Source organism: Heptranchias perlo, chromosome 8 (assembly GCF_035084215.1).
Source record: "Heptranchias perlo isolate sHepPer1 chromosome 8, sHepPer1.hap1, whole genome shotgun sequence".
NCBI classification, from domain to species: Eukaryota; Metazoa; Chordata; class Chondrichthyes; order Hexanchiformes; family Hexanchidae; genus Heptranchias; species Heptranchias perlo.
In genome coordinates this window covers 53434457-53458284 of record NC_090332.1, presented here as the reverse complement: position 1 = coordinate 53458284, position 23828 = coordinate 53434457, and the positions used below count along the sequence as shown (strand labels likewise).

Here is a 23828-nt window from a genome sequence, read left to right as displayed (position 1 = left end):
CTTATATGGGACCTTATCAAATGCCTTCTGAAAGTCCATATAAATAACATCCATTGACGTTCCCCTGTCCACTACTTTAGTCACCTCTTCAAAAAATTCAATCAGGTTTGTCAGGCACGACCTACCTTTCACAAATCCATGCTGGCTCTCTCTGATTAACTGAAAATTCTCGAGGTGTTCAGTCACCCTATCCTTAATTATAGACTCCAGCATTTTCCCCACAACAGATGTTAGGCTAACTGGTCTATAATTCCCTGGTTTCCCTCTCTCTCTCCTTTCTTAAAAAGCGGAGTGACATGTGCAATTTTCCAATCCAGAGGGACGGTTCCTGAATCTAGAGAATTTTGAAAGATTATAGTTAGGGCATCTGCAATGTGCTCACCTACTCCTTTAAAACCCTGGGATGGAAACCATCTGGTTCTGGGGATTTGTCACTCTTTAGTGCTATTATTTTCTTCATTACTGTTGCTTTACTTATATTAATTTTATCGAGTCCCTGTCCCCAATTCAATATTAGTTTTCTTGGGATTTCCGGCATGCTATCCTCTTTTTCTACTGTAAATACTGACGCAAAGTAATTGTTCAACAGATTTGGGTGTCCTTGTACACAAAACACAGAAAGTTAACATGCAGGTACAGCAAGCAATTAGGAAGGCAAATAGTATGTTGGCCTTTATTGCAAGGGGGTTAGAGTACAAGAGTAAGGAAGTTTTGCTGCAATTGTACAGGGCTTTGGTCTCCTTATCTAAAGAAGGATATACCTGCCTTAGAGGCAGTACAACAAAGGTTCACTAGATTGATTCCTGGGATGAAAGGGTTGTCCTATGAGGAAAGATTGAGTAGATTGGGCCTATACTTTGTGAAGTTTAGAAGAATGAGAGGTGATCTCATTGAAACATATAAGATTCTAAGAGGGCTTGACAGGGTAGATGCTGAGAGGATGTTTCTCCTGGCTAGAGAGTCTAGAATTAGGGGACATAGTCTCAGGATAAGAGGTTGAACATTTATGACTGAAATGAGGAGGAATTTCTTCACTCAGAGAGTCGGGAATATTTGGAATTCTCTACCCCAGAGTGCTGTGGATGCTGAGTCATTGAGTATATTCAAGACTGTGATCTATGGATTTTTTGACTTTGAAGGCATCAAGGGATACGGGGATCGGGCAGGAAAGTGGAGTTGAGGTCAAAGATCAGCCATAATCTTACTGAATAGCGGAGCAGGCTCGAGCGGCCGTTTGGCCTACTCCTGCTCCTATTTCTTACATTCTTATGTATGTTCTTATGTTGCAGGACTCAAAGACTGGTGTAGATTTTCATTAAGCTATTAAAATAATAAAGAACAAGGTAACTGAGAATCAGGTGTAATCTGTATTTAAAACACTACTCTCAGTCAGGAACTCACAAAGATAAAATCAAGAACAGGAGAAGTGGGGACTGTAATAGATGCAGAGAATTTATCCTCCACTATTTCCACCCTTACTTCTCTCAGCAATCTAGGGTGCATTCCATTCAGACTGGGTGACTTGTTTTACTTTGAGCACTGTCAACCTTTTAAGTACCTCCTCCTAATCTATTTTTATCCTGTCCAATTTCTCTACCCCCTCCTCCTTTACTGTAACATTTGCAGCATCCTCTTCTTTTGTGAAGACAGATGCAATTACTCATTTAGTCCTCAGCCATGCCCTCTGGCTCCACAAGATGATGTCCTTTTTGGTCCCTAATCAGCCCCACCTTTCCTTTGACTATCCTTTTACTCTTTATATGTTTATAAAAGATTTTAGTGTTCCTTTTATGTTACCTGCTAATCTTTTCTCATACACTCTCTTTGTACCTCATTTCCTTTTTCAGTTCTCCTCTGCACTCTGTATTCTGCTTGATTCTCTACTGTATTATGAACCTGACATTTATCATAAGCCTCATTTTATTGTTTTATTTAATCTCAATTTCTTTATTCATCCAGGAAGCTGGGATGCCCTTCCTTACCCCCTCATAGGAACGTGTCTAGTCTGTACCCGAACTATCTCCTCCTCGAAGGCTTCCCATTGTTCAATTACTGTTTCCAATCTACCTGGGCCAGATGCCTTTTCAACTCACTGAAATTAGCCCTCCCAGTTGAGTATTTTCACCTTTGATTGTTCCTTGTCCCTTCCCAAATGCTCTCCCATTGAAACATGCTCCACCTGCCCCACTTCATTCCCCAGAACTAGATCCAGCATGGCTGCCTTACTCGTTGGGCTGGAAACATACTGATCAAGAAAGTTGTACACATTTCAGGAATTCCTGCCTCTCCTGGCCCTTCATGCTGATTTTTTCCAGTCCATATTAGGATAATTGAAGACCCCCATTATCACTATTCTATTGTTTTTCCATCTTTCTGAAATTTGCTGCTCTATCTTCTTCGCACTATGTGATAGTCTACAGTATACACTTGGAAGCGTAACTGCACCTCTTCTACTCCTTAACTCTAAGCAGATAGATTCTGTCAAGCACATAATCCCTTTCCAGGACTGTAAAAGTATCTTGGATCAATACTGCCACCCTCTCCTTTTTTTCCTTAACTATTTCTCCTGAATACATTGTAGCCGGGAATGTTAGGTTCCCATTCCAAACCTTGTTTGAGCCTGGTCTCCGTTATTGCTACTATATCATAACCCCACGTAGCAACTTGTGCCTGCAGATCAACAACCTTATTTGTCACGCTCTGTGCATTTGCCATGCACTCCAAACATGCCTTAGTCTGCTTTGAATTTCTCCCCTATCTGATCCCTCCTATTTCTGGACAACTCGTTATTCTAATGTTATTTGTCTCTCTCAGTCCTCCATGCATCTTGTTTCTTCTTTCTGATGCTTCATCCTGGTTCCTCTTCCACTTGTCAAAATTAGTTTAAACCCTTTCCCACAACACGAGGCAACTTCCCCACGAGGACATTGGTCCCAGCCCTGTTCAGGTGCAACTCGTCCATTTTGTACCGGTCCTTCCCACCCCAGAATTGGTCCCAATGCCCATGAACATAAAAAACATTTTGGGAAAGGACATTCATTTAAAAATAATACCTTTCACGACCTCTGTGTCCCAAAGCACTTTACAGCCAATAAGTACTTTTGAACTGTAGTCACTGTTGTAATGTAGGGAAATGTGGCAGCCAATTTGCACAGAGCAAGGTCCCACAAACAATAATGACCAGATGATCTGTTTTAGTGATGTTGGTTGAAGGACAAATATTGGCCAGGAGAACTACTTCTTCGAATAGTTCCATAGGATCCTTTACGTTCAATTGAGGGCCTGGGGTTTAACATCTCATTGAAGTTGTACAAGACATTAGTAAGGCCACACTTGGAAGTACAGTTCTGGTCACCCTATTATAGAAAGGATATTATTAAACTAGAAAGAGTGCAGAAAAGATTTACTCGGATGCTACCAGGACTTGATGGTTTGACTTATAGGGAGAGGTTGGATAGACTGAGACTTTTTTCCCTGGAGAGTAGGAGGTTTAGGGGTGATCTTATAGAAGTCTATAAAATAATGAGGGGCATAGATAAGGTAGATAGTCAAAATCTTTTCCCAAAGGTAGGGGAGTCTATAACGAGGGGGCATAGATTTAAGGTGAGAGGGGAGAGATACAAAAGGGTCCAGAGGGGCAATTTTTTCACTCAAAGGGTGGTGAGTGTCTGGAACGAGCTGCCAGAGGCAGTAGTAGAGGCGGGTACAATTTTGTCTTTTAAAAAGCATTTGGACAGTTACATGGGTAAGATGGGTATAGAGGGATATGGGCCAAGTACAGGCAATTGGGACTAGCTTAGTGGTATAAACTGGGCGACATGGACATGTTGGGCCGAAGGTCCTGTTTCCATGTTGTAAACTTCTACGATTCTATGATTCTATCTTATCCGAAAGGCATCTGACAGTGAAGCGTAAACCTGGATTATGTGCTGAAGTCTCTGGAGGCTTGAACCCATGACTTTCTGACTCAGAGACAAGAGTGCTGCCACTGAGCCAAGGGATATTGGAGAGGGTCAGTCAGATATGCCTTCCCAAAAAACTAACAGATCACATTTCAAACGTACTATACATTCCCTGTGCACAACATTCATACTTCCAACACAGGTATAGCATTTAACAACTTTAGAGCAGTTTTGAGCATTTCCTCATCTTAGGACACAGGATAAAAAAATCTAAATGTAAACAGGAGGTGTCAAGGCCAGAGCTGGCCTCCTTCTGCAAACAAAACTCTGACTTTGTTATTTTGGTAGAGAAATATCAGAGGAAACAAAATGGACATTTCCTTTAGTACAACAAAGCAGTTTCAACTGACCTTTTGGACTTCAAAAAATTAGCAAATACTCACTGTTATCCATGACAAATCTCCACTGTGACCTCATCACTCAGAAGTCATCCCATTAATCTTATTTATTCAGATATTTATTAAAAGAATACTGATTTGAACAGATTCCCCATTTACTCCCCAGGCTGTGTTGAGGTACCTAACAACAAAAGTACAAGAAACAAGTAGATGAGCTGCAGCTGCAGATCCGAATAGCCCCAAAGAATCCAGACTATCAACACTTCATACTTGGGGCTTGCAACCTCAGTCTCTGCATTTTCCATCAGCTAAAGATAGATATTTATTCTGTGAGAAAGAACAGTATTTTCATTACCCAAATTTGAAATATGGTACAAGTTATGGTGTGATATCAAACTTAAACTATGAGTGGGATCTAAACTCATCACATACAAAATCAAGAGGATATTTTGTCTAGTGGAAGCCTTGAATTGCATAAATGGGTATGACGACGCGCCAGATATTCTGCCTATTCAAGAAACCAACTTCAGTGTTGTTAAATATAGAATTTTAAAACATTTAAATAATGAAATGATGGATCTGTTTACTGTAGAGGAGTTGCATGTGGTGATTATGCAGATCTGTAGCATTGGAGTTTATGGGAAGTGGATTTGAGTGCACCTGGTGAAATTATTTGAGGGATTTATAAAAATGTTGTTATATTTAAATCTGCCTCAGCATTTAATTGCTACTACGTATCATCCATGGCTCAGTGGTAGCACTCTCTCCTCTCTGTAACAAAGTTGTGGGTTCAAGTCCCACTCCAGAGACTTGAGCACAAAATCTAGGCCGACACTCCAGAGGGAGTACTGCACTGTTGGAAGTGCCGTCTTTCGGATGAGAGGTTAAACAAAGGCCCCATCTGCCCTCTCAGGTGAACAAATGGCAGAGATCCCATTGCAAAATTCGAAGAGCAGGGGAGTTCTCCCCAGTATCCTGGCCAACATCACTAAAACAGATTATTTGATAATTATCTTGTTGCTATTTGTGGGACCTTGCTATGCGCAAATTGGCTGCTGCGTTTCATACATTACAACAATTACTTCACTTCAAAAGTACTTCCTTGGCTCTAAAGTGCTTTGGGACGTCCTGAGGTCAGGCAAGTCTTTCTTTTTACGTGTACTTTTTATTTGCTTTTCACAAATTGAATGAGAAATGAGAAAACTGCATTGCTATATCCAGTCATGCTCATGTAATACAATTCAAGATGACTGAAATTAGGCTTGTGAAAAAGTAATTATCTTATCTGAGTGAATATCAACAGAATGCTACAGCTTCAAGAACAGGTCTCTCTTTACTAAACTTATGACAACTGCAAGACAGCTCACACACAAGCAAAGACAAAATTTGCTTTAGTAGATATTGCTCTGTGCTTTGGTTCATCAACACTCTATGCTTTGGAGACAACTTAGAGTACGTCACCTTATCCTCCCTTCAGTTAGGGAAGGATCCAAAACATGGAAAGACCCAGAAGAGGGGAAAATTGAGATGAGTATGCAACAACACCTTGCATTCAACAAGCTTAAATGTCCCAAGGCGTTCACAGGAGCGTTATCAAACAAAATGTGACACCGAGCCATATGAGATATTAGGACAGGTGACCAAAAGCTTGGTCAAAGAGGTAGGTTTTAAGGAGCGTATTAAAGGAGGAGAGAGGTAGAGAGACGGAGCAGTTTAGGGAGGCAATTCCAGAGCGTAGGGCCAAGGCAGCTGAAGGCACGGCCGCCAATAGTGAAGTGATTAAATTTGGGGTTGCACAAGAAGCCAGAATTGGAGGAGTGCAGAGATCTCAGGGTGTTGTAGGGCTGGAGGAGGTTACGGAGATAGGGAGGGGTGAGGCCATGCAGGCATTTGAAAACAAGGATGAGAATTTTAAAATCAAGGTATTGCTGGACTGGGAGCCAATGTAGGCCAGTGACCACAGGGGTGATGGGTGAATGGGACTTGATGCGAGTTAGTATACGGCAGCAGAGTGTTGGATAAGCTCAAGTTTATGGAGGGTGGAAGATGGGAAGCCGGAAGGAGAGCATTCAAATAGTCAAGTCTAGAGGTAACAAAGGTATGGATGAGGGTATCAGCAGCAGATGAGCTGAGACAGGGACAGAGATAAACAATGTTATGGAAGGGACAGACGGGCGTTTCTGTGACCACTGATGCAAGTCCCACATGATGTGTTGCCTCCCAGGTGTCAAGGAGGACATCAAGGAGAGGGTGCAGAACATTTTGCGGGGGTGGGGGGGAAGGGGAACAGGCAGAAATTGCGGTCCACGTGGGTACCAACAATATAGGAAAGAAAAGGGATGAGGACCTGCGGTTAGAGTTTCAGGAGCTAGGGAGGGAGTCAAAAAGCATGACTTCAAAAGGTAGTCATCTCTGGATTACTCCCAGTGCCATGTGCTAGTGAGTACAGAAATAGGAAGATATGGCAAGTTAATGCGTGGCTAGAGACTTGTGCAAGAGAGAGGGCTTCAGATTCTTGGAGCATTGGGACCAATTCTGGGGCAGGAGGGACCTGTTCAAGATGGACAGGTTGCACCTCAATAGAGCTGGGACCAATGTCCTCGTGGGGAGGTTCACAAATGCTGTGGGGGAGGGTTTAAACTAATTTGGCAGGGGGATGGGCACCAGGATGTAGCATTAGAAAGGAGAAACAAGGTACACAAAGGATTGGGAGAGACAGATAGCACTAGAGTAAGAAATAGTACAGTATTAGGTGGGATCAGATTGAGAGAGAATACATGAAGGTCTAAAATAGATTTCGAGTGCATGTGTGTAAACGCACGAAACGTGATAAATAAGGTTGGTGAGCTGTAGGCGCAAATAGACACATGGGAATATGATGTAGTGGCGATAACAGAGACCTGGCTCAAAAAAGGGCAGGATTGGGTACTAAATATTCCTGGATACAAGGTGTCAGGAAAGATAGGGAAGGAAAAAAAGGAGGTGGGGGGGAAAGGGTGGCAACATTGATTAAGGAGAATATTGCAATGCTAGAGAGAGAGGATGTCATTGAGGGGTCAAGGACAGAATCTATTTGGTCAGAGTTAAGAAACAATAAAGGCACCATAACACTACTGGGTGTATTTTATAGGCCAGCAACTAGTAACAAGAAGGATATAAAGGAGCAAATTTGCAGGGAAATTAAAGAGACATGCAAGAACTATAGAGCAGTGATAATGGGGGACGACAACTATCCTATTATAGACCAGCATAGTAATAGTGTCAATGGATGTTATTTATATGAAATTCCAGAAGGCATTTGATAAAGTCCCACATAAGAGACTGTTAGCTAAGATAGAAGCCCATGGAATCGGACTTGGTTAGGAAGTTGGCCGAGCAAAAGGCGACAAAGAGTAGGGATAATGGGTAGCTAATCACATTGGCAGGATGTGACTAGTGGAGTCCCTCAGGGATCTGTCTTGGGGCCTCAATTATTCACAATATTTATTAACGACTTAGATGAAGGCATAGAAAGTCTCATATCGAAGTTTGCCGATGACACAAAGATTGGTGACATTGTAAGCAGTGTAGATGAAAACATAAAATTACAAAGCGATATTGATAGATTAGGTGAATGGGCAAAACTGTGGCAAATGGAATTCAATGTGGGCAAATATGAGGTCATCCACTTTGGATCAAAAAAGGATAGAACAGGGTACTTTCTAAATGGTAAAAAGTTAAAAAGAGTGGATGTCCAAAGGGACTTAGGGGTTCAGGTACATAGATCATTGAAGTGTCATAAACATGTGCAGAAAATCATCAATAAGGCTAATGGAATGCTGGCCTTTATATCTAGAGGACTGGAGTACAAGGGGGCAGAAGTTATGCTGCAGCTATACAAAACCCTGGTTAGACCGCACCTGGAGTACTGTGAGCAGTTCTGGGCACCGCACCTTCGGAAGGACATATTGGCTTTGGAGGGAGTGCAGCGTAGGTTTACTAGAATGATACCCGGACTTCAAGGGTTAAGTTACGAGGAGAGATTACACAAATTGGGGTTGTATTCTCTGGAGTTTCGAAGGTTAAGGGGTGATCTGATCGAAGTTTATAAGATATTAAGGGGAACGGATAGGGTGGATAGAGAGAAACTATTTCTGCTGGTTGGGGATTTTAGGAGTAGGGGACACAGTATAAAAATTAGAGCCAGACCTTCCAGGAGCAAGTTTAGAAAACATTTCTACATACAAAGGGTGGTAGAAGTTTGGAACTCTCTTCCGCAAACGGCAATTGATACTAGCTCAATTGCTAAATTTAAATGTGAGATAGATAGCTTTATGGCAATCAAAGGTATTAAGGGATATGGGCCAAAGGCGGGTATATGGAGTTAGATCACAGATCAGCCATGATCTTATCAAATGGCGGAGCAGGCACGAGGAGCTGAATGGCCTACTCCTGTTCCTATGTTCCTAGTGTAAAGGGCAAAGAGGGGGAGGAATTTCTGAAGTGTGTTCAGGAGAACTTTTTAATCAGTATGTTTCCAGCCCAATGAGAAAGGAGGCATTGCTGGATCTCGTTTTGGGGAATGAAGTGGGTCAAGTGGAGCAAATGTCAGTGGGGGGACATTTAGGGAACAGTAGTATCATAAGGTTTAGGTTAGTTATGGAAAAGGACAAGGAGCAATCTAGAGTAAAAATACTTAATTGGAGGAGGGCCAATTTCAGTGGGTTGAGAATGGATCTGGCCCGGGTAAACTGGAATCAAAGGTTGGTAGGCAAAATTGTAAATGAAAAATGAGCAGCCTTTAAAGACGAGATGGTTTGGGTGCATTCCCATAAGGAGGAAAAGATAGGGCAACTAAAGCCAGAGCTCCCTGGATGATGAAAGAGATAGACAGTTAGATGAAGCAGAAAAGGGGGCATATGACAGATGTCAGGTTGATAATACAAGTGAGAACCACGCTGAAGATAGAAAGTACAGAGAAGTGAAAAAGGAAATAACTGGAGCAAAGAGAGAGTATGAGAATAGACTGGCAACTAACATAAAAGGGAATTCAAAAATCTTCTACAGGCATATAAATAGTAAACGGGTAGTAAGAGGAGGGGTAGGGCAATTAGGGACCGAAAAGGAGATCTATGTATGGAGGTAGATAGCATGGCTAAATGAGTACTTTGCATTTGTCTTTACCAAGGGAGATGCTGCCAAAGTCACAGTAAAAGAGGAGGTAGTTGAGATACTGGATGGGCTAAAAATTGATAAAAAGGCTGGCTGTACTTAAAGTAGGTAAGTCACCTGGTCCGGATGGGATGCATCCTAGGTTGCTGAGGGATGTAAGGATAAACCTGGCAACTACAGGCCAGTCAGTTTAACCTCAGTGGTGGGGAAGCTTTTAGAAACGATAATCCGGGACAAAATTAAGAGTCACTTGGACAAATGTGGATTAATAAAGGAAAGCCAGCACAGATTTGTTAAAGGCAAATCGTGTTTAACTAGCTTGATTGAGTTTTTTTGATGAGTAACAGAGGGGGTTGATGAAGGCAATGCGGTTGATGTTGTGAATATAGACTTTCAAAAGGCGTTTGATAAATGTCACATAATAGGCTATGATGTGGAAGTAGGTGGTCTTGGTGATGGCACAGATATGGGGTCGGAAGCTCATCTAAGGGTCAAATAGGATGCCAAGGTTGTGAACTGTCTGGATCAGCCTCAGACTGTGGCCAACGATAGGGATGGAGTCAGTGGCTAGGGATCGGAGTTTATGGCAGGGACCGCAGGACACTAGCTTTGATCTTCCCAATATTTAGTTGGAAGAAATTTCTGCTCATCCAGTACTGGATGTCGGACAAGCAACATGACAAATCAGAGGCAGAGGAGTCGTCGAGAAAGGCGGTGGTCAGGTAGAGCTGCGTATCGACATGTAAAACCTGAAGTTTTTTTTTGGATGATGTTGCCGAGGGGCACCACATAGATGAGAAGTAGGAGGGGGCCAAGGATAGATCCTTGGGAGATTCCCGAGGTAACGGTGCAGGAGCGGGAAGAGAAGCTATTGCAGGTGATTCTCTGGCTACGACTGGATAGATAGGAATGGAGACAGGCAAAGGCAGCCCTATCCAGCGGAGGAGAGGCATTGGAGGGGATGGTGTGGGCAACCATGTCAATGGCTGCAGACAGGTCGAGAAGGATGAGGAGGGATAGTTTACCACGGTCACAATCACGTAGGATGTCATTTGTGACTTTGATAAGGGCAGTTTCAGTGCTGTGGCAGGGGCTATAAAACAACAAACTATAAAATTAACCAATGAAAGAACTGCCAGCCCTGTAGCACAGAAATATATCACAGAAAAAGAGCTATTTAAATTCAGTCACTGCCAAAACAACTTGGCACAGACCGGCATTTTGGTTAGCTGCCTGGGAATTAGTGCAGCAATATGAAGCAACAGTCTGAGTATTGTAGGCAATACTCAGAATTTTTTTCCCCTCTACAGACCAACGGTAATACTCCAACACTTTCCTTATTGATGTTCAACACAACTTTTCTCGTCAGCAAATATTATCTAGCTATAGAACCCAAGTGCATCCAAAATGTAATACCCATGTCGAATACCTCTTACACCCCTGGACAGGATATAAGAAAAAGCGTATTGCCTGATGTGTGATCCCTCGTTCACTTCTAGCCTCCCATCTCTCTCTCTCCCTCTGCAACAATCTTTCTTTTTAAAAAAAAATGTTGATCATACAATGGTCAGTGGTCATTGAACTCTCTTGTTCTTCCTAAGCTGCAAACACAGCATCCTACATGGAATTCTTCTTCCCACCCCCTCAAAGTTGAAATTAAACCTCATCAGTATCCAGGAGCTCAAAACTGTGGAACTAACCTTCCTCGGTCTTCTACAATCTTCAGACTTTTAAAACCCAGGCTTCACATCATTAATCACTACATCCTGATTTACCTTATCCTCTCTTTTACTCTTACCAACCATGGTAACGACTGCACGATGAACCTACCCATTCACCTTGGTTTCTCAAAAAAATGTAAAAGAACCTACTGGTCTATACGCTTAGTACTACTATAAGCAACACTTTTTCCTCCAGGTTATTGGGACCACTGTAGATGTTTATTTTTGAGTGGCATGCATCCAAACAGGCCACATTTCCCATAAACCAAAATAAATGACTGCCAAACTTTCTGAATAAGACTTGGCAGATCTGCCTATCTGAAATGTGCATCATACCAAACTGAAAGTACAAGAAAATAAACATCCAAGTGAAGGACCAGGACTCTGTCGCACAACCAACGGTTCCACTGAAAATTTTACTGTCCTTTATATGTGTAAAGGGAGCCTTACGTACCAAGAACACTTTTCCACATTCACCATTTGTTCAACTTCTGATATTGAAATAAGAACGGTCAAGGACAAGGAAAAGCCATTTACCCCTCTCCAATAGACCAGTTAGAGGCTGAATGAGAAAACAGGAAACAAGTCCTCTGCACGAAGACCAAATTTTCATTTTCTAAATTGGCATCTAACGGTCTTATAGGAACAGCCATCATATCCAATTTGTCTTCAAATTTTTCAAAATAATATTGGCAACTGGTTCAGGAAGAGAAGTTGCCACCCCTGCCCGACCCAGGTAAAAAAGAGCAGGACAGCAGAGAGACCCGGCACAAATAAAAAGGGCACGAGAGCCCGCAGTAAAATGCAGAGAAAGATATTTGAAAAAATGACGTTATAGTAAATGCAAAGGGAGGAGCAGCAGAGGCCGAGGAATTTAAGCTAAGTGTTAAAATTATCTACACTCAAATTGGTTTAGTTAAAATTAACCAACTTCTAATAAAGTAAGTAAATAATTAATTGCTAATTAATTTGAAATCAAATGAAATCCATCTACTAATTATAATCTATTAGATCTAGAAATAAATTACTGCTAACAATAAATAAATATTAGAAATGGCAGAAGGAGTATAATGTGGGGAAATGTGAGGTTATTCACTTTGGTAGGAAAAATAGAAAAACAGAATGTTTTTTTGAGTGGTGAGAAACTATTAAATGTTGCTGTCCAGGTACATGAAACACAAAAAAAAGATAGCTTGCAGGTACAGCAAGCAATTAGGAAAGCAAATAGCATGTTGGCCTTTATTGCAAGGGGGTTGGAGTACAAGAGTAAGGAAGTCTTCCTACAGTTGTACAGGGCTTTGGTGAGACCTCGCCTGGAGTACTGTGTACAGTTTTGGACTCCTTATCCAAGGAAGGATATACTTGCCTTAGAGGTGGTGCAACGGAGGTTCACCAGATTAATTCCTGAGATGAGAAGGTTGTCCTATGAGGAGAGGTTGAGTAGAATGGGTCTATACTCTCTGGAGTTTAGAAGAGTTTAGGTGATCTCATCGAAAAATATAAGATTCTGAGGATGCTTGACAGGGTAGATGCTGAAAGGTTGTTTCCCCTAGCTAGAGAGTCTAGAACTAGAGGGCATAGTCGCAGGATAAGGGGTCGGCCATTTAAGACTGAGATGAGGAGGAATTTCTTCACTCAAAGGGTTGTGAATCTTTGGAATTCTCTACCCCTGCGGGCCGTGGATGCTGAGACATTGAATATATTCAAGGCTGACAGATAGATTTCTGGACTGTAGGGGAATCAAGGGATATGGGGATCAGGCAGGAAAGTGGAGTTGAGGTTGAAGATCAGGCATGACATGATTGAATGGCGGAGCAGGCTCGAGAGGCCGTATGGCCTACTCCAATTTCTTATGTTCTTATGGCAGCACAGGCAGCATGTCAGAATTTGTGGGCGGTGAGACTGTCCCGGATGACCACACCTGTAGGAAATATCTCTACCTTGAGAATCTATGATTGTAAGTCAGTGTCGTTGCGCTGGAGAGTTAGGTACACTCCGATGCATAAGGGAGGGGGAGGAATTTCTGGATAGTTTACTCCAGAGTGTAGTCACACCACATAGTAAGGTACAGGTTCAAGAAGAGGAGTATGTGACTGACAGTCACCTAGGGGACTAAGGGGAACCTAATAGAGGTAGGAAGGACCGCAGAATCTGGTCCTGTCCAACAGGTACACTGTACTGGCTACCTGTGACGATAAGGAGAAAGGCTGTGGGAAGAACAGTCACAATGCTGACAAAGGCACCATGGAGCAGGAGGCAGTCCAAAGGTGGGGAGGGGGGGGCGGTGGGGAAAGGAGCAGAACAGAAAGGTTGTAGTTATACAGGATTCGATAATCAGGGGCATAGATAGCATCTTCTGCAGTTACGATCAGGAATCCCGAAGGGTGCGTTGCCTACTCGCTGCCAGTGTAAGCGATACCTCGAAGCAGCTAGAAAGGGAGGGTGAAGAACCAGATATCGTGGCCCATATCGGGACGAATGACACAGGAATGAACAGGGAGGAGATCCTGCTGAGGGGCTAAGTAAAAATTATTACCCGAGCCACAAGCAAAACGGCAAAGGGCAAACAGATCAGGAAAGTAAATACGTGGCTGAAGGATTGGTGTGAGAAATGTGGGTTCCATTTCATGGGATACCGGCACTAGTACTGGAACAGGAAGGAGCTGTACTGCTGGAATGGGCTGCACCTGAACCAGTCTGGGACCAAGGTTCTAGATGAAAGGATAAATAGGATTGTTGAAAGGACTTTAAACCAATAAAGAGGGAGGAGGACTCAGGTAGAAATAAAAATAAGGGAAAATAGCCTAAAGATAAGAAAAAAGGGATGAGATCAAAGTTCAGATCATAAAGATTGTTAAAAGTCATATAAATAGTCCAGGTACACAAAAAAAAATAGGAAATAACAGAATAACCGATAACAATAGAACAGGAGTGCTGAAAATCGAGGTGTGGTAAGTTAAAAAGAGTGAGAGAAACAATAGCAGGGCAAAAGGGCAGGGTTGCCCAAAAAAGATTCTAAACACAAATGCACGTAGTATAAGGAATAAAACAAGCAAATTAGAAGCGCAAATCCAGTTTAAAGGGCATGGCTAGGAGATCATTTTTTAAAATGTATTCGTTCATGGGATGTGGGCGTCGCTGGCAAGGCCAGCATTTATTGCCCATCCCTAATTGCCCTCGAGAAGGTGATGGTGAGCCGCCTTCTTGAACCGCTGCAATCCGTGCGGTGAAGATTCTCCCACAGTGCTGTTAGGGAGGGAGTTCCAGGATTTTGACCCAGCGACGATCAAGGAACAGCGATATATTTCCTAGTCAGGATGGTGTGTGACTTGGAGGGGAACGTGCAGGTGGTGTTGTTCCCATGTGCCTACTGCCCTTGTCCTTCTAGGTGGTGGAGGTCGCGGGTTTGGGAGGTGCTGTCGAAGAAGCTTTGGTGAGTTGCTGTAGTGCATCCTGTGGGTGGTACACACTGCAGCCACGATGCGCTGGTGGTGAAGGAAGTGAATGTTTAGGGTGCTGGATGGGGTACCAATCAAGCGGGCTGCTTTGTCCTGGATGGTGTCGAGTTTCTTGGGAGTTGTTGGAGCTGCACTCATCCAGGACAGTGGGGAGTATTCCATCACACTCCTGACTTGTGCCTTGTAGATGGTGGAAAGGCTTTGGGGAGTCAGGAGGTGAGTCACTCGCCGCAGAATACCCAGCCTCTGACCTGCTCTTGTAGCCATAGTATTTATGTGGCTGGTTCAGTTAAGTTTCTGGTCAATGGTGACCCCCAGGATGTTGATGGTGGGGGATTTAGCAATGGTAATGCCATTGAATGTCAAGGGGAGGTGGTTAGACTCTCTCTTGTTGGAGATGGTCATTGCCTGGCACTTGTCTGGCGCGAATGTTACTTGCCACTTATCAGCCCAAGCCTGGATGTTGTCCAGGTCTTGCTGCATGCGGGCACGGACTGCTTCATTATCTGAGGGTTGCGAATGGAACTGAACACTGTGCAATCATCAGCGAACATCCCCATTTCTGACCTTATGATGGAGGGAAGGTCATAAATGAAGCAGCTGAAGATGGTTGGGCCTCGGACACTGCCCTGAGGAACTCCCACAGCAATGCCCTGGGGCTGAGATGATTGGCCTCCAACAACCACTACCATCTTCCTTTGTGCCAGGTATGACTCCAGCCACTGGAGAGTTTTCCCCTTGATTCCCACTGACCTCAATTTTACTAGGGCTCCTTGATGCCACACTCAGTCAAATGCTGCCTTGATGTCAAGGGCAGTCACTCTCACCTCACCTCTGGCATTCAGCTTTTTTCTCCATGTTTGGATCAAGGCTGTAATGAGGTCTGGAGCCGAGTGGTCCTGGCGGAACCCAAACTGAGCATCGGTGAGCAGGTTATTGGTGAGTAAGTGCAGCTTGATAGCACTGTCAACGACACCTTCCATCACTTTGCTGATGATTGAGAGTAGATTGATGGGGCGGTAATTGGCCGGATTGGATTTGTCCTGCTTTTTGTGGACAGGACATACCCGGGCAATTTTCCACATTGTCCGGTAGATGCCAGTGTTGTAGCTGTACTGGAACAGTTTGGCTGGAGGTGCAGCTAGTTCTGGAGCACAAGACTTCAGCACTACAGCCAGGATGTTGTCGGGGCCCATAGCCTTTGTTGTATCCAGTGCACTCAGCCGTTTCTTGATATCACGTGGAGTGAATCGAACTGGCTGAAGACTGGCTTCAGTGATGGTGGGGATATCGGGAGGAGGCCGAGATGAATCATCCACTCGGCACTTCTGGCTGAAGATGGTTGCAAACGCTTCAGCCTTGTCTTTTGCATTCACGTGCTGGACTCTGCCATCATTGAGGATGGGAACGTGTACAGAGCTGTCTTCTCCCGTTAATTGTTTAATTGTCCACCACCATTCGCGACTGGATGTGGCAGGACTGCAGAGCTTTGATCTGATCCGTTGGTTGTGGAATTGCTTAGTTCTGTCTGTAGCATATTGCTTCCACTGTTTAGCATGCATGTAGTCCTGTGTTGTAGCTTCACCAGGTTGGCACCTCATTTTTAGGTGCACCTGGTGCTGCTCCTGGCATGCTCTTCTACACTCCTCATTGAACCAGGGTTGATCCCCTAGCTTCTTGGTAATGGTAGAGTGAGGAATATGCCGGGCCATGAGGTTACAGTGGTAATGCCACACAACACATTGAATGGTGTCCTCAATGTGAAGACAGGACTTCATCTCCACAAGGACTGTGTGGTGGTCACTCCTACCAATGCTATCATGGACAGATGCATCTGTGACAGGTAGATTGATGAGGACGAGGTCAAGTAGGTTTTTCCCTCGTGTTGGTTCGCTCACCACCTGCCGCAGGCCCAGTCTGGCAGCTATGTCCTTCAGGACTCGGCCAGCTCGGTCAGTAGTGGTGCTACCGAGCCACTCCTGGTGATGAACATTGAAGTCCCCCACCGAGAGTACATTCTGTGCCCTTGCTACCCTCAGTGCTTTCTCCAAGTGGTGCTCAACATGGAGGAGGACTGATTCATCAGCTGAGGGAGGGCAGTAGGTGGTAATCAGCAAGAGGTTTCCTTGCCCATGTTTGACCTGATGCCATGAGATTTCATGGGGTCCGGAGTCAATGTTGAGATCTCCTAGGGCCACTCCCTCCTGTCTGTATATCACTGTACCGCCGCCTCTGATGGGTCTGTCCTGCCGGTGGGACAGGACATACCCAGGGATGATGATGGAAGAGTCTGGGACGTTGGCTGAAAGGTATGATTCTGTGAGTATGGCTATATCATGCTGTTGCTTGACTAGTCTGTGCGACAGCTCTCCTAATTTTGGCACAAGTCCCCAGATGTTAGTGAGGAGGGCTTTGCAGGGTCGACTGGGCTAGGTTTGCCTTTGTCATGTCCGGTGCCTAGCGGTCCATCCAGTTTTATTCTTATTATGACTTTTTGTAGCGAGAGGATATTAGTGAACCAAATATTCCAGGTTACAAGGTCTTTAGAAAGGACAGGGAAATTGGAAAAGGAGAAGAGCAATATTAATGAAGGAACTTTTACAGCTATGGAAAGAGGGGCTATCAGTAAAGGTGAGCATGCTGTAGAAACTCTCTGGGTGGAATTGAGGAATAGAAAAAGATGCAAGACTTTGGTGGGAATTGTCAACAGACCTCCTGATAGCAGTGATAAAGTAGGGGATACTTGTTGCAAAAGCATAGTGGTTATAATGGGACTTCAATTTTCACATAGACTGGGAAAAGCGGAACAGCTTGAGTCCCAAGGCAGCGAATTTCTTGAGTGTATTCAAGAGACAGTTTTCTGGAACAATATGTTCTTGAACGAACAAGAGGACAGGTCATTCTCAATTTAGCGATGAGTAAGAGTAATAATAGCATCATCGTATCATAACATGGTACTGCACAGGAGACCATTCAGCCCAACATGTCCGTGCCGGCTCTTTGAGAGAGCTAACCAATTAGTCCCATTCCCCTGCTCTTTTCCCATAGCCCTGTAAATTCCCTTTTGAAAGTTACCACTGAATCTGTTTCTACCACCCTTTCAGGCAGTGCATTCCAGATCATCAAATCGCTGCATAAAAAAAAAGGTTTCCTCATGTCGCCTCTGGTTCTTTGGCCACTGGAAACAGTTTTTCCTTATTTAGTCTATCAAAACCCTTCATGATTTTGAACACCTCTATCAAATCTGCTCTAAGGAGAACTGCTTCTCCAGTCTCTCCACATAACTGAAATCCCTCATCCATGGTACCATTCTGGTAAATCTCTTCTGCACCCTAAGGCCCTAAAGTGTGGTGCCCAGAACTGAACACAATACTCCAACTGAGGCCTAACCAATGTTTTATAAAGGTTTAGCATAACTTCCTTGCTTTTGTACTCTATACTTCTATCAATAAAGCCCAGGATCACATATGCTTTTTTAACAGCCTTTCCAACTTGTCCTGCCACCTTCAAAGATTTATGCATGTGCACCCCCAGGACTCTGTGTTCCTGCACGCTCTATAAAATTGTACCATTTAGTTTATATTGCCTCTCCTCATTCTTGCTACCAAAATGTATCACTTCACACTTCTCTGCATTAAATTTCATCTGCCAAGCGTCTGCCCATTTCACCAGTCTGTCTATGTCCTCCTGAAGTCTGTTTCTATCCTCCACATTATTTACTACATTTCCGACTTTCGTGTAATCTGCAAACTTTGAAATTATACCGTGCATACTCAAGTCCGGGTCATTAATATATGTCAAAAAGTGAACACCTAACTAACATGATTGAACTCGATATTGGGTTTAAGGTTTTAAATTTAGGTAAGGCTGATTTTGAAGGGATGAAATAGAAATTGTCCATTGTAAGCTGGGCAGAACTGTTAACAGGCAAAACTACAGATGAACAGTGTTCAAAGAAGTATTTGGTACAAGAAAAGACCTGTATATACCACTAAAGGGCAAGAGCTCTACTTGTGTAATTAAAGAACCTTGGTCAACAAAAGGGGTGAGATATATTATAAACCTAAAAGGGCTTATATAAATGCAAAGAATAGTGGAGGTCACGCAGACTGGGAGAGATTTAAGAGCAGCAAAGGGATACAAAGAAAGTAGTAAGAGTTGCAAAAAGGGAATACAAGAAAAACTTGTGAGGGTTATCAAGGACAACACTAAAGGTTTTTACAAATATATTAAGATTAAGGGGGGTGATCTAATTGAGATGTACAAGATGAATAAAGAATTTGATAGAGGAAATAGTTTCTCTTTATCTACTCTGACGTGGAAATCCAGAACAAGGGGCATAACCTTAAAATAAACCCTAGGCCATTCAGATGTGATGTTAGGAAGTACTTCTTCAGACAAAGGATACTGGAAATCTGGGACTCTGCCTCAAAAAGCTGCTGAGGCCAGGTCAATTGAAAATTTCAAAACTGAGATTGATAGATTTTTGTTAGGCAAGGGTATTAAAAGGATATGAAACCAAGGTGGTGATCTAATTGAATGGCAGAACAAGCTCGATGGGCTGAATGGCCTACTCCTGTTCCCAGTTTGGTATACAAGTGACTCCAGTCCCACATTATGTAGTTAACCCTTAATACCTTCAATACAACTAGGGATGAACAATAAGTGACTTTGCCAGTGTTGCCCACATCCTAAGAACAAATATATGAAAAAAACTGACCCAGTGAATCATGCATGCTAGTGTCAAGGTATTTCAAGCACTCAATCAGCACATCACATAGCAGGTCACCAGGGGAGCTCCTAGTCCTCCAATTGTCAGAAGTTTAAAGGGAATCTTTTGTGGGAATGAGAAATTTACAATATGTGAACTTGGCTGAGGTTTGTGGGCGAATACTGCAGGTTTTGGACTTTCTGAAACAACCAAAACTTATAATGGTATATTGACAACAGAATAACAAACGCCAATTCTTGGTATTGTGCTAAGTCAGCGCCCAAAGTACTTGCAAAACAAAAATGTTGCAAAAAAGATCATGATTCAGTTTTTCTGTGCATTCACGTGCATTTGATGAGTCACCATCTTTCTTACCAATACTATTACTGAAACAAGTCATGTGAACACTCCACATAACATTTTGCTAAAGACTTCGCTCACCCAAAATTGGGATTTTGAAGCGACAGTTATACGCTTTTAGCGCATTTTTTTCTGACACACCCATATCGCACTAAAGTCCCACGTCTGCCCGAAGGCTTCATGGGAATGTATGTGTTTTTACATGGACTATGTTCCGGTGTAGTGAAGATTTATCGCATAGAAATGAAAACTGACAGAACTATTGCATGTAGTTTCCCAGCCTATCACAAGAAACAGAGTTTTCTTCGCTCTCAAATCAAGCTTCGTTTTACTCAACACTGGATTCGGTAACAAAACAAATGCTCACAGCGATCACCAATTAGCACTTTAGGCAAGATTAGTCTAGATTTCGAGGTAAAATACCACGGTTTATACAGTCTATGCCGCCGTTTTTCTCTGAAACCCAGCGTGTGACGGAATTCCATTCCCATACTTTATAGTAAATTGCCGATAAAGCGGCAGCCAGCACCGAGTTTGCCGTTTGCGTTCCATTTTTAGTTATAAACATGTCCTCCTCAGAAAGTGAAAGAGCGAATTCTCTTAGAACAACTTCATCTCCAGAGAGTCCAGGCTGCAGCAGCCGCCTCGCCACCCTGCATAACAAGACGATAAGAAACGGTCTGCTGTCAACAACGAAGATCCGGACTGGATCACTTCAACCAACCCGTACCATTGTCACCAATGCTCCGCTCGGCTCGGCTCGGCTGTGCCGTCACCACGGCTGCAGAAAGTTGCCGAGGCTGAGGCTGGGACTGGGACCGGGCCCGGGCCCGCGACCGCGAGCCTGGAGTCAGAATCCCCGACTCGAGGGGCAAGCTCCGCCCGGGACCATGGGCAGCCCTCGGTCACAAGCTATCACCTTTTGTCATCGGGACATTTTTCATTACCTTAGTAGCCATTCCGCCGTCTTGGTCTGTGCGCTAGTTTCACTTCCTCGATTTTGTTCAAGTTAAACCCCGCTGGGGGTGTATTTTTCCTCCTGTGCCAGACAGAACATTTAATACATCACTGATGCAGGCATGGCCTTTGACCTGAGCAAACTGATTTGCACAACTTCGAACAACGTTTCCACAACAGCCGAAACAAAGAAAACAGAGTTGTGAACCTACTGATCTTCCGAAAATGGAAAGCAATAATTTTATATATTTTAATGTGTGTCTCGTTTAGAAGTACGCCTTCTTAGGTTGGGCTCCGTGCCACACTTTTTCATCATGACGTTCCAGCTCGGCCTGTTCTGAGTTTAGAATCATAGAAAGGTTAGACAGCACGGAAGGAGGCCATTCGGCCCATCGAGTCCGAGCTGGCTCTATGCAAGAGCAATCCAGCTAATCTCATTCCCCCTCGCCCTGTATTTTTTTCCTTTCAAGTACTTACCCAGTTCCCTTTTCAAAGCCATGATTGAATCTGCCTCCACCACCCCCTCGGGCGTACATTCCAGAACCGAACCACTTGCTGTGTAAAAAAGTTTTTCCTCATGTCACCTTTGGTTCTTTTGCCAATCACAAATCTATGTCCTCTGGTCCTTGACCCTTCTGCCAATGGGAACAGTTTCTCTCTATCTACTCTATCCAGACCCTTCATGATTTTGAATACCTCTATCAAATCTCCTCACAACCATCTGTTCCTGGGAGAACAGCCCCAGCTTCTCCAGTCTAGCCATGTAACTAAAGTCCCTCATCCCTGGAATCATTCCAGTAAATCTCTTCTGCACCCTTTCTAAGGCCTTCAAATATTTCCTGAAGTGCGGTGCCCAGAACTGGACACAATGCTCAAGTTGTGGCCAAGCCAGTGTTTTATAAAGGTTCATCATGACTTCCATACTTTTCTACTCTATGCCTCTATTTATAAAGCCCAGGATCCCATATGCTTTTTTAACCGCTTTCTCAACCTTCCCTGCCACTTTCAATGATTTGTGCACATATATCCCCAGGTGTCTCTGTTCCTGTAACCCTTTTAGAGATGTACCCTCTAGAAGGTAGGTACACCTCGCCTCGTCTTCCTACTGAAATGTATCACTTTGCATTTTTCTGCATTAAATTTCATCTGCCACGTGTCCACCCATGCTACCAGCCTGTCTATATCCTCTTGAAGTCTATCACTATCTTCCTCACTGTTTACTACCCTTCCAAATTTTGTGTCATCTGCAAATTTTGAAACTGTGCCCTGTACACCCAAGTCCAAGTCATTAATATATATCAAGAAAAGCAGTGGTCCCAGCACTGACCCCGGGGGAACACCACTGTACACCTCCCTCTAGTCCGAAAAACAACCGTTCACCACTACTCTCTATTTCCTGTCCCTTAGCCAATTCTGTATCCATGTTGCTACTGCCCCTTTATTCCACGGGCCGCAATCTTGACGATAAGCTTACCATGCGGCACTTTATCAAACGCCTTTTGAAAATCCATATACACCACATCAACTGCATTGCCCTCATCTACCCTCTCTGTTACTTCATCAAAAAACTCTATCAGGTTAGTTAAACACGATTTGCCTTGAACAAATCCGTGCTGGCTTTCTCTAATCAATCCACCCTCGTCCAAGTGGCTGTTAATTCTGTCCCGGATTATCGTTTCTAAAAGTTTCCCCACCACCGTGGTTAAACTGACTGGCCTATAGTTGCTGGGTTTATCCTTACACCCTTTTTTGAACAAGGGTGTAACATTTGCACTTCTCCAGTCCACTGGCACTACCCCCATATCTACGGATGTTTGGAAGATTATGGCCAGTAACTCTGCAATTTTCACCCTTACTTCCCTCAGCAAACTAGGATGCATCCCATCAGGACCGGGTGACTTATCTACTTTAAGTAGCTTATCAAGTACCTCCTCTTTATCAATTTTTAGCCCATCCAGTATTTCAAGTTTATCTTCCTTTACTGAGAATGTGGCAGCATCTTCTTCCTTGGTAAAGACAGATGCAAAGTACTCATTTAATACCTCAGCCTCCTCTTACTACCCATTTACTGTTTACATGCCTATAGAAGACTTTTGGATTCCCTTTTATGTTGGCCGCCAATCTATTCTCATACTCTGTCTTTGACCCTCTAATTTTCTTTTTCACTTCCCCTCTGAACTTTCTATATTCTGCCTGTTTCTCACTTGTGTTATCAATCTGACATCTATTATACGCCCCTCTTTTCCATTTCATCTTACTCACTATCTCTTTTGTCATCCAGGGAGCTCTGGCTTTAGTTGCCCTATGTTTCAGCCTCGTCGTAATGTGCCTCAACTGTACCCGAACCATCTCCTCCTTAAAGGCCACCCTCTGTTCAATTACAGTTTTGCCTGCCAATCTTTGATTCCATTTACCTGGGCCAGATCTGTTCTCATCCCATTGAAATTGGCCCTCCTCCAATTGAGTATTTTTACTTTAGACTGGTCTGTGTCCTTTTCCATAGCTATTCTAAACCTTATGATACTATGATCGCTGCTCCTTAAATGCTCTTCCACTGACATTTGCTCCACTTGGCCCACCTCATTCCCTAGAACCAAGTCCAGCAATGCCTCCTTCCTCATTGAGCTGGAAACGTACTGGTTAAGAAAGTTGTCCTGGACACATTTCAAAAATTCCTCTCCCTCTGTGCTCCTTTTATTATTATTGTTATCCCAGTTTTGAAAGTAAACTGCGTTTGGAAATACTATGGAAAACCGAATGTTTAGAAGGGCAATGCAATAATGCAACTCCATAATGCAATTCTTTCTCTACAATACATGCAGTTCTAGAATATAAAAGTCGATGACAAAATAAATAGAGAGTAAGATCAAGCAGAAAAAAGGGGCATTTGACAGATGTCAGGTTGATAACACAAGTGAGAACCAGGCAGAATATCGAAAGTTCAGAGGGGAAGTGAAAAAGGAAATAAGAGGGGCAAAGAGAGAGTAGGAGAATAGACAGGCAGCCAACATAAAAGGGAATCCAAAAGTCTTCTACAGGCATGTAAACAGTAAGAGGAGGGGTGGGGCCGATCAGGGATCCAAAAGGAGATCTACTCATGGAGGCAGAGGGCATAGCCGAGATACTAAATGAGTACTTTGCATCTGTCTTTAACAAGGAAGAAGATGCTG

The 23828-nt window shown here is 43.5% G+C and overlaps 1 protein-coding gene across 10 annotated transcripts in view; it reads right to left on the bottom strand.

Moving 5' to 3' along the window:
* Positions 1-23828, bottom strand: part of zdhhc14 (zinc finger DHHC-type palmitoyltransferase 14) — a 632056-nt gene that overhangs the window by 195601 nt on the left and 412627 nt on the right. The window contains exons 1-2 of one of the 10 annotated variants that reach the window (XM_067989129.1): positions 21136-21172; positions 20649-20740 (exon numbers count right to left, since the gene is read on the bottom strand). The exons of the other annotated variants lie outside the window; for them this stretch is intronic. Of the exons in view, the coding sequence (XP_067845230.1) occupies positions 20649-20660 (12 nt within the window). The 5' untranslated portion in view covers positions 20661-20740; positions 21136-21172. Of the gene's footprint in view, positions 1-20648; positions 20741-21135; positions 21173-23828 lie in introns of those variants that run through there. 10 annotated transcript variants of the gene reach the window in all.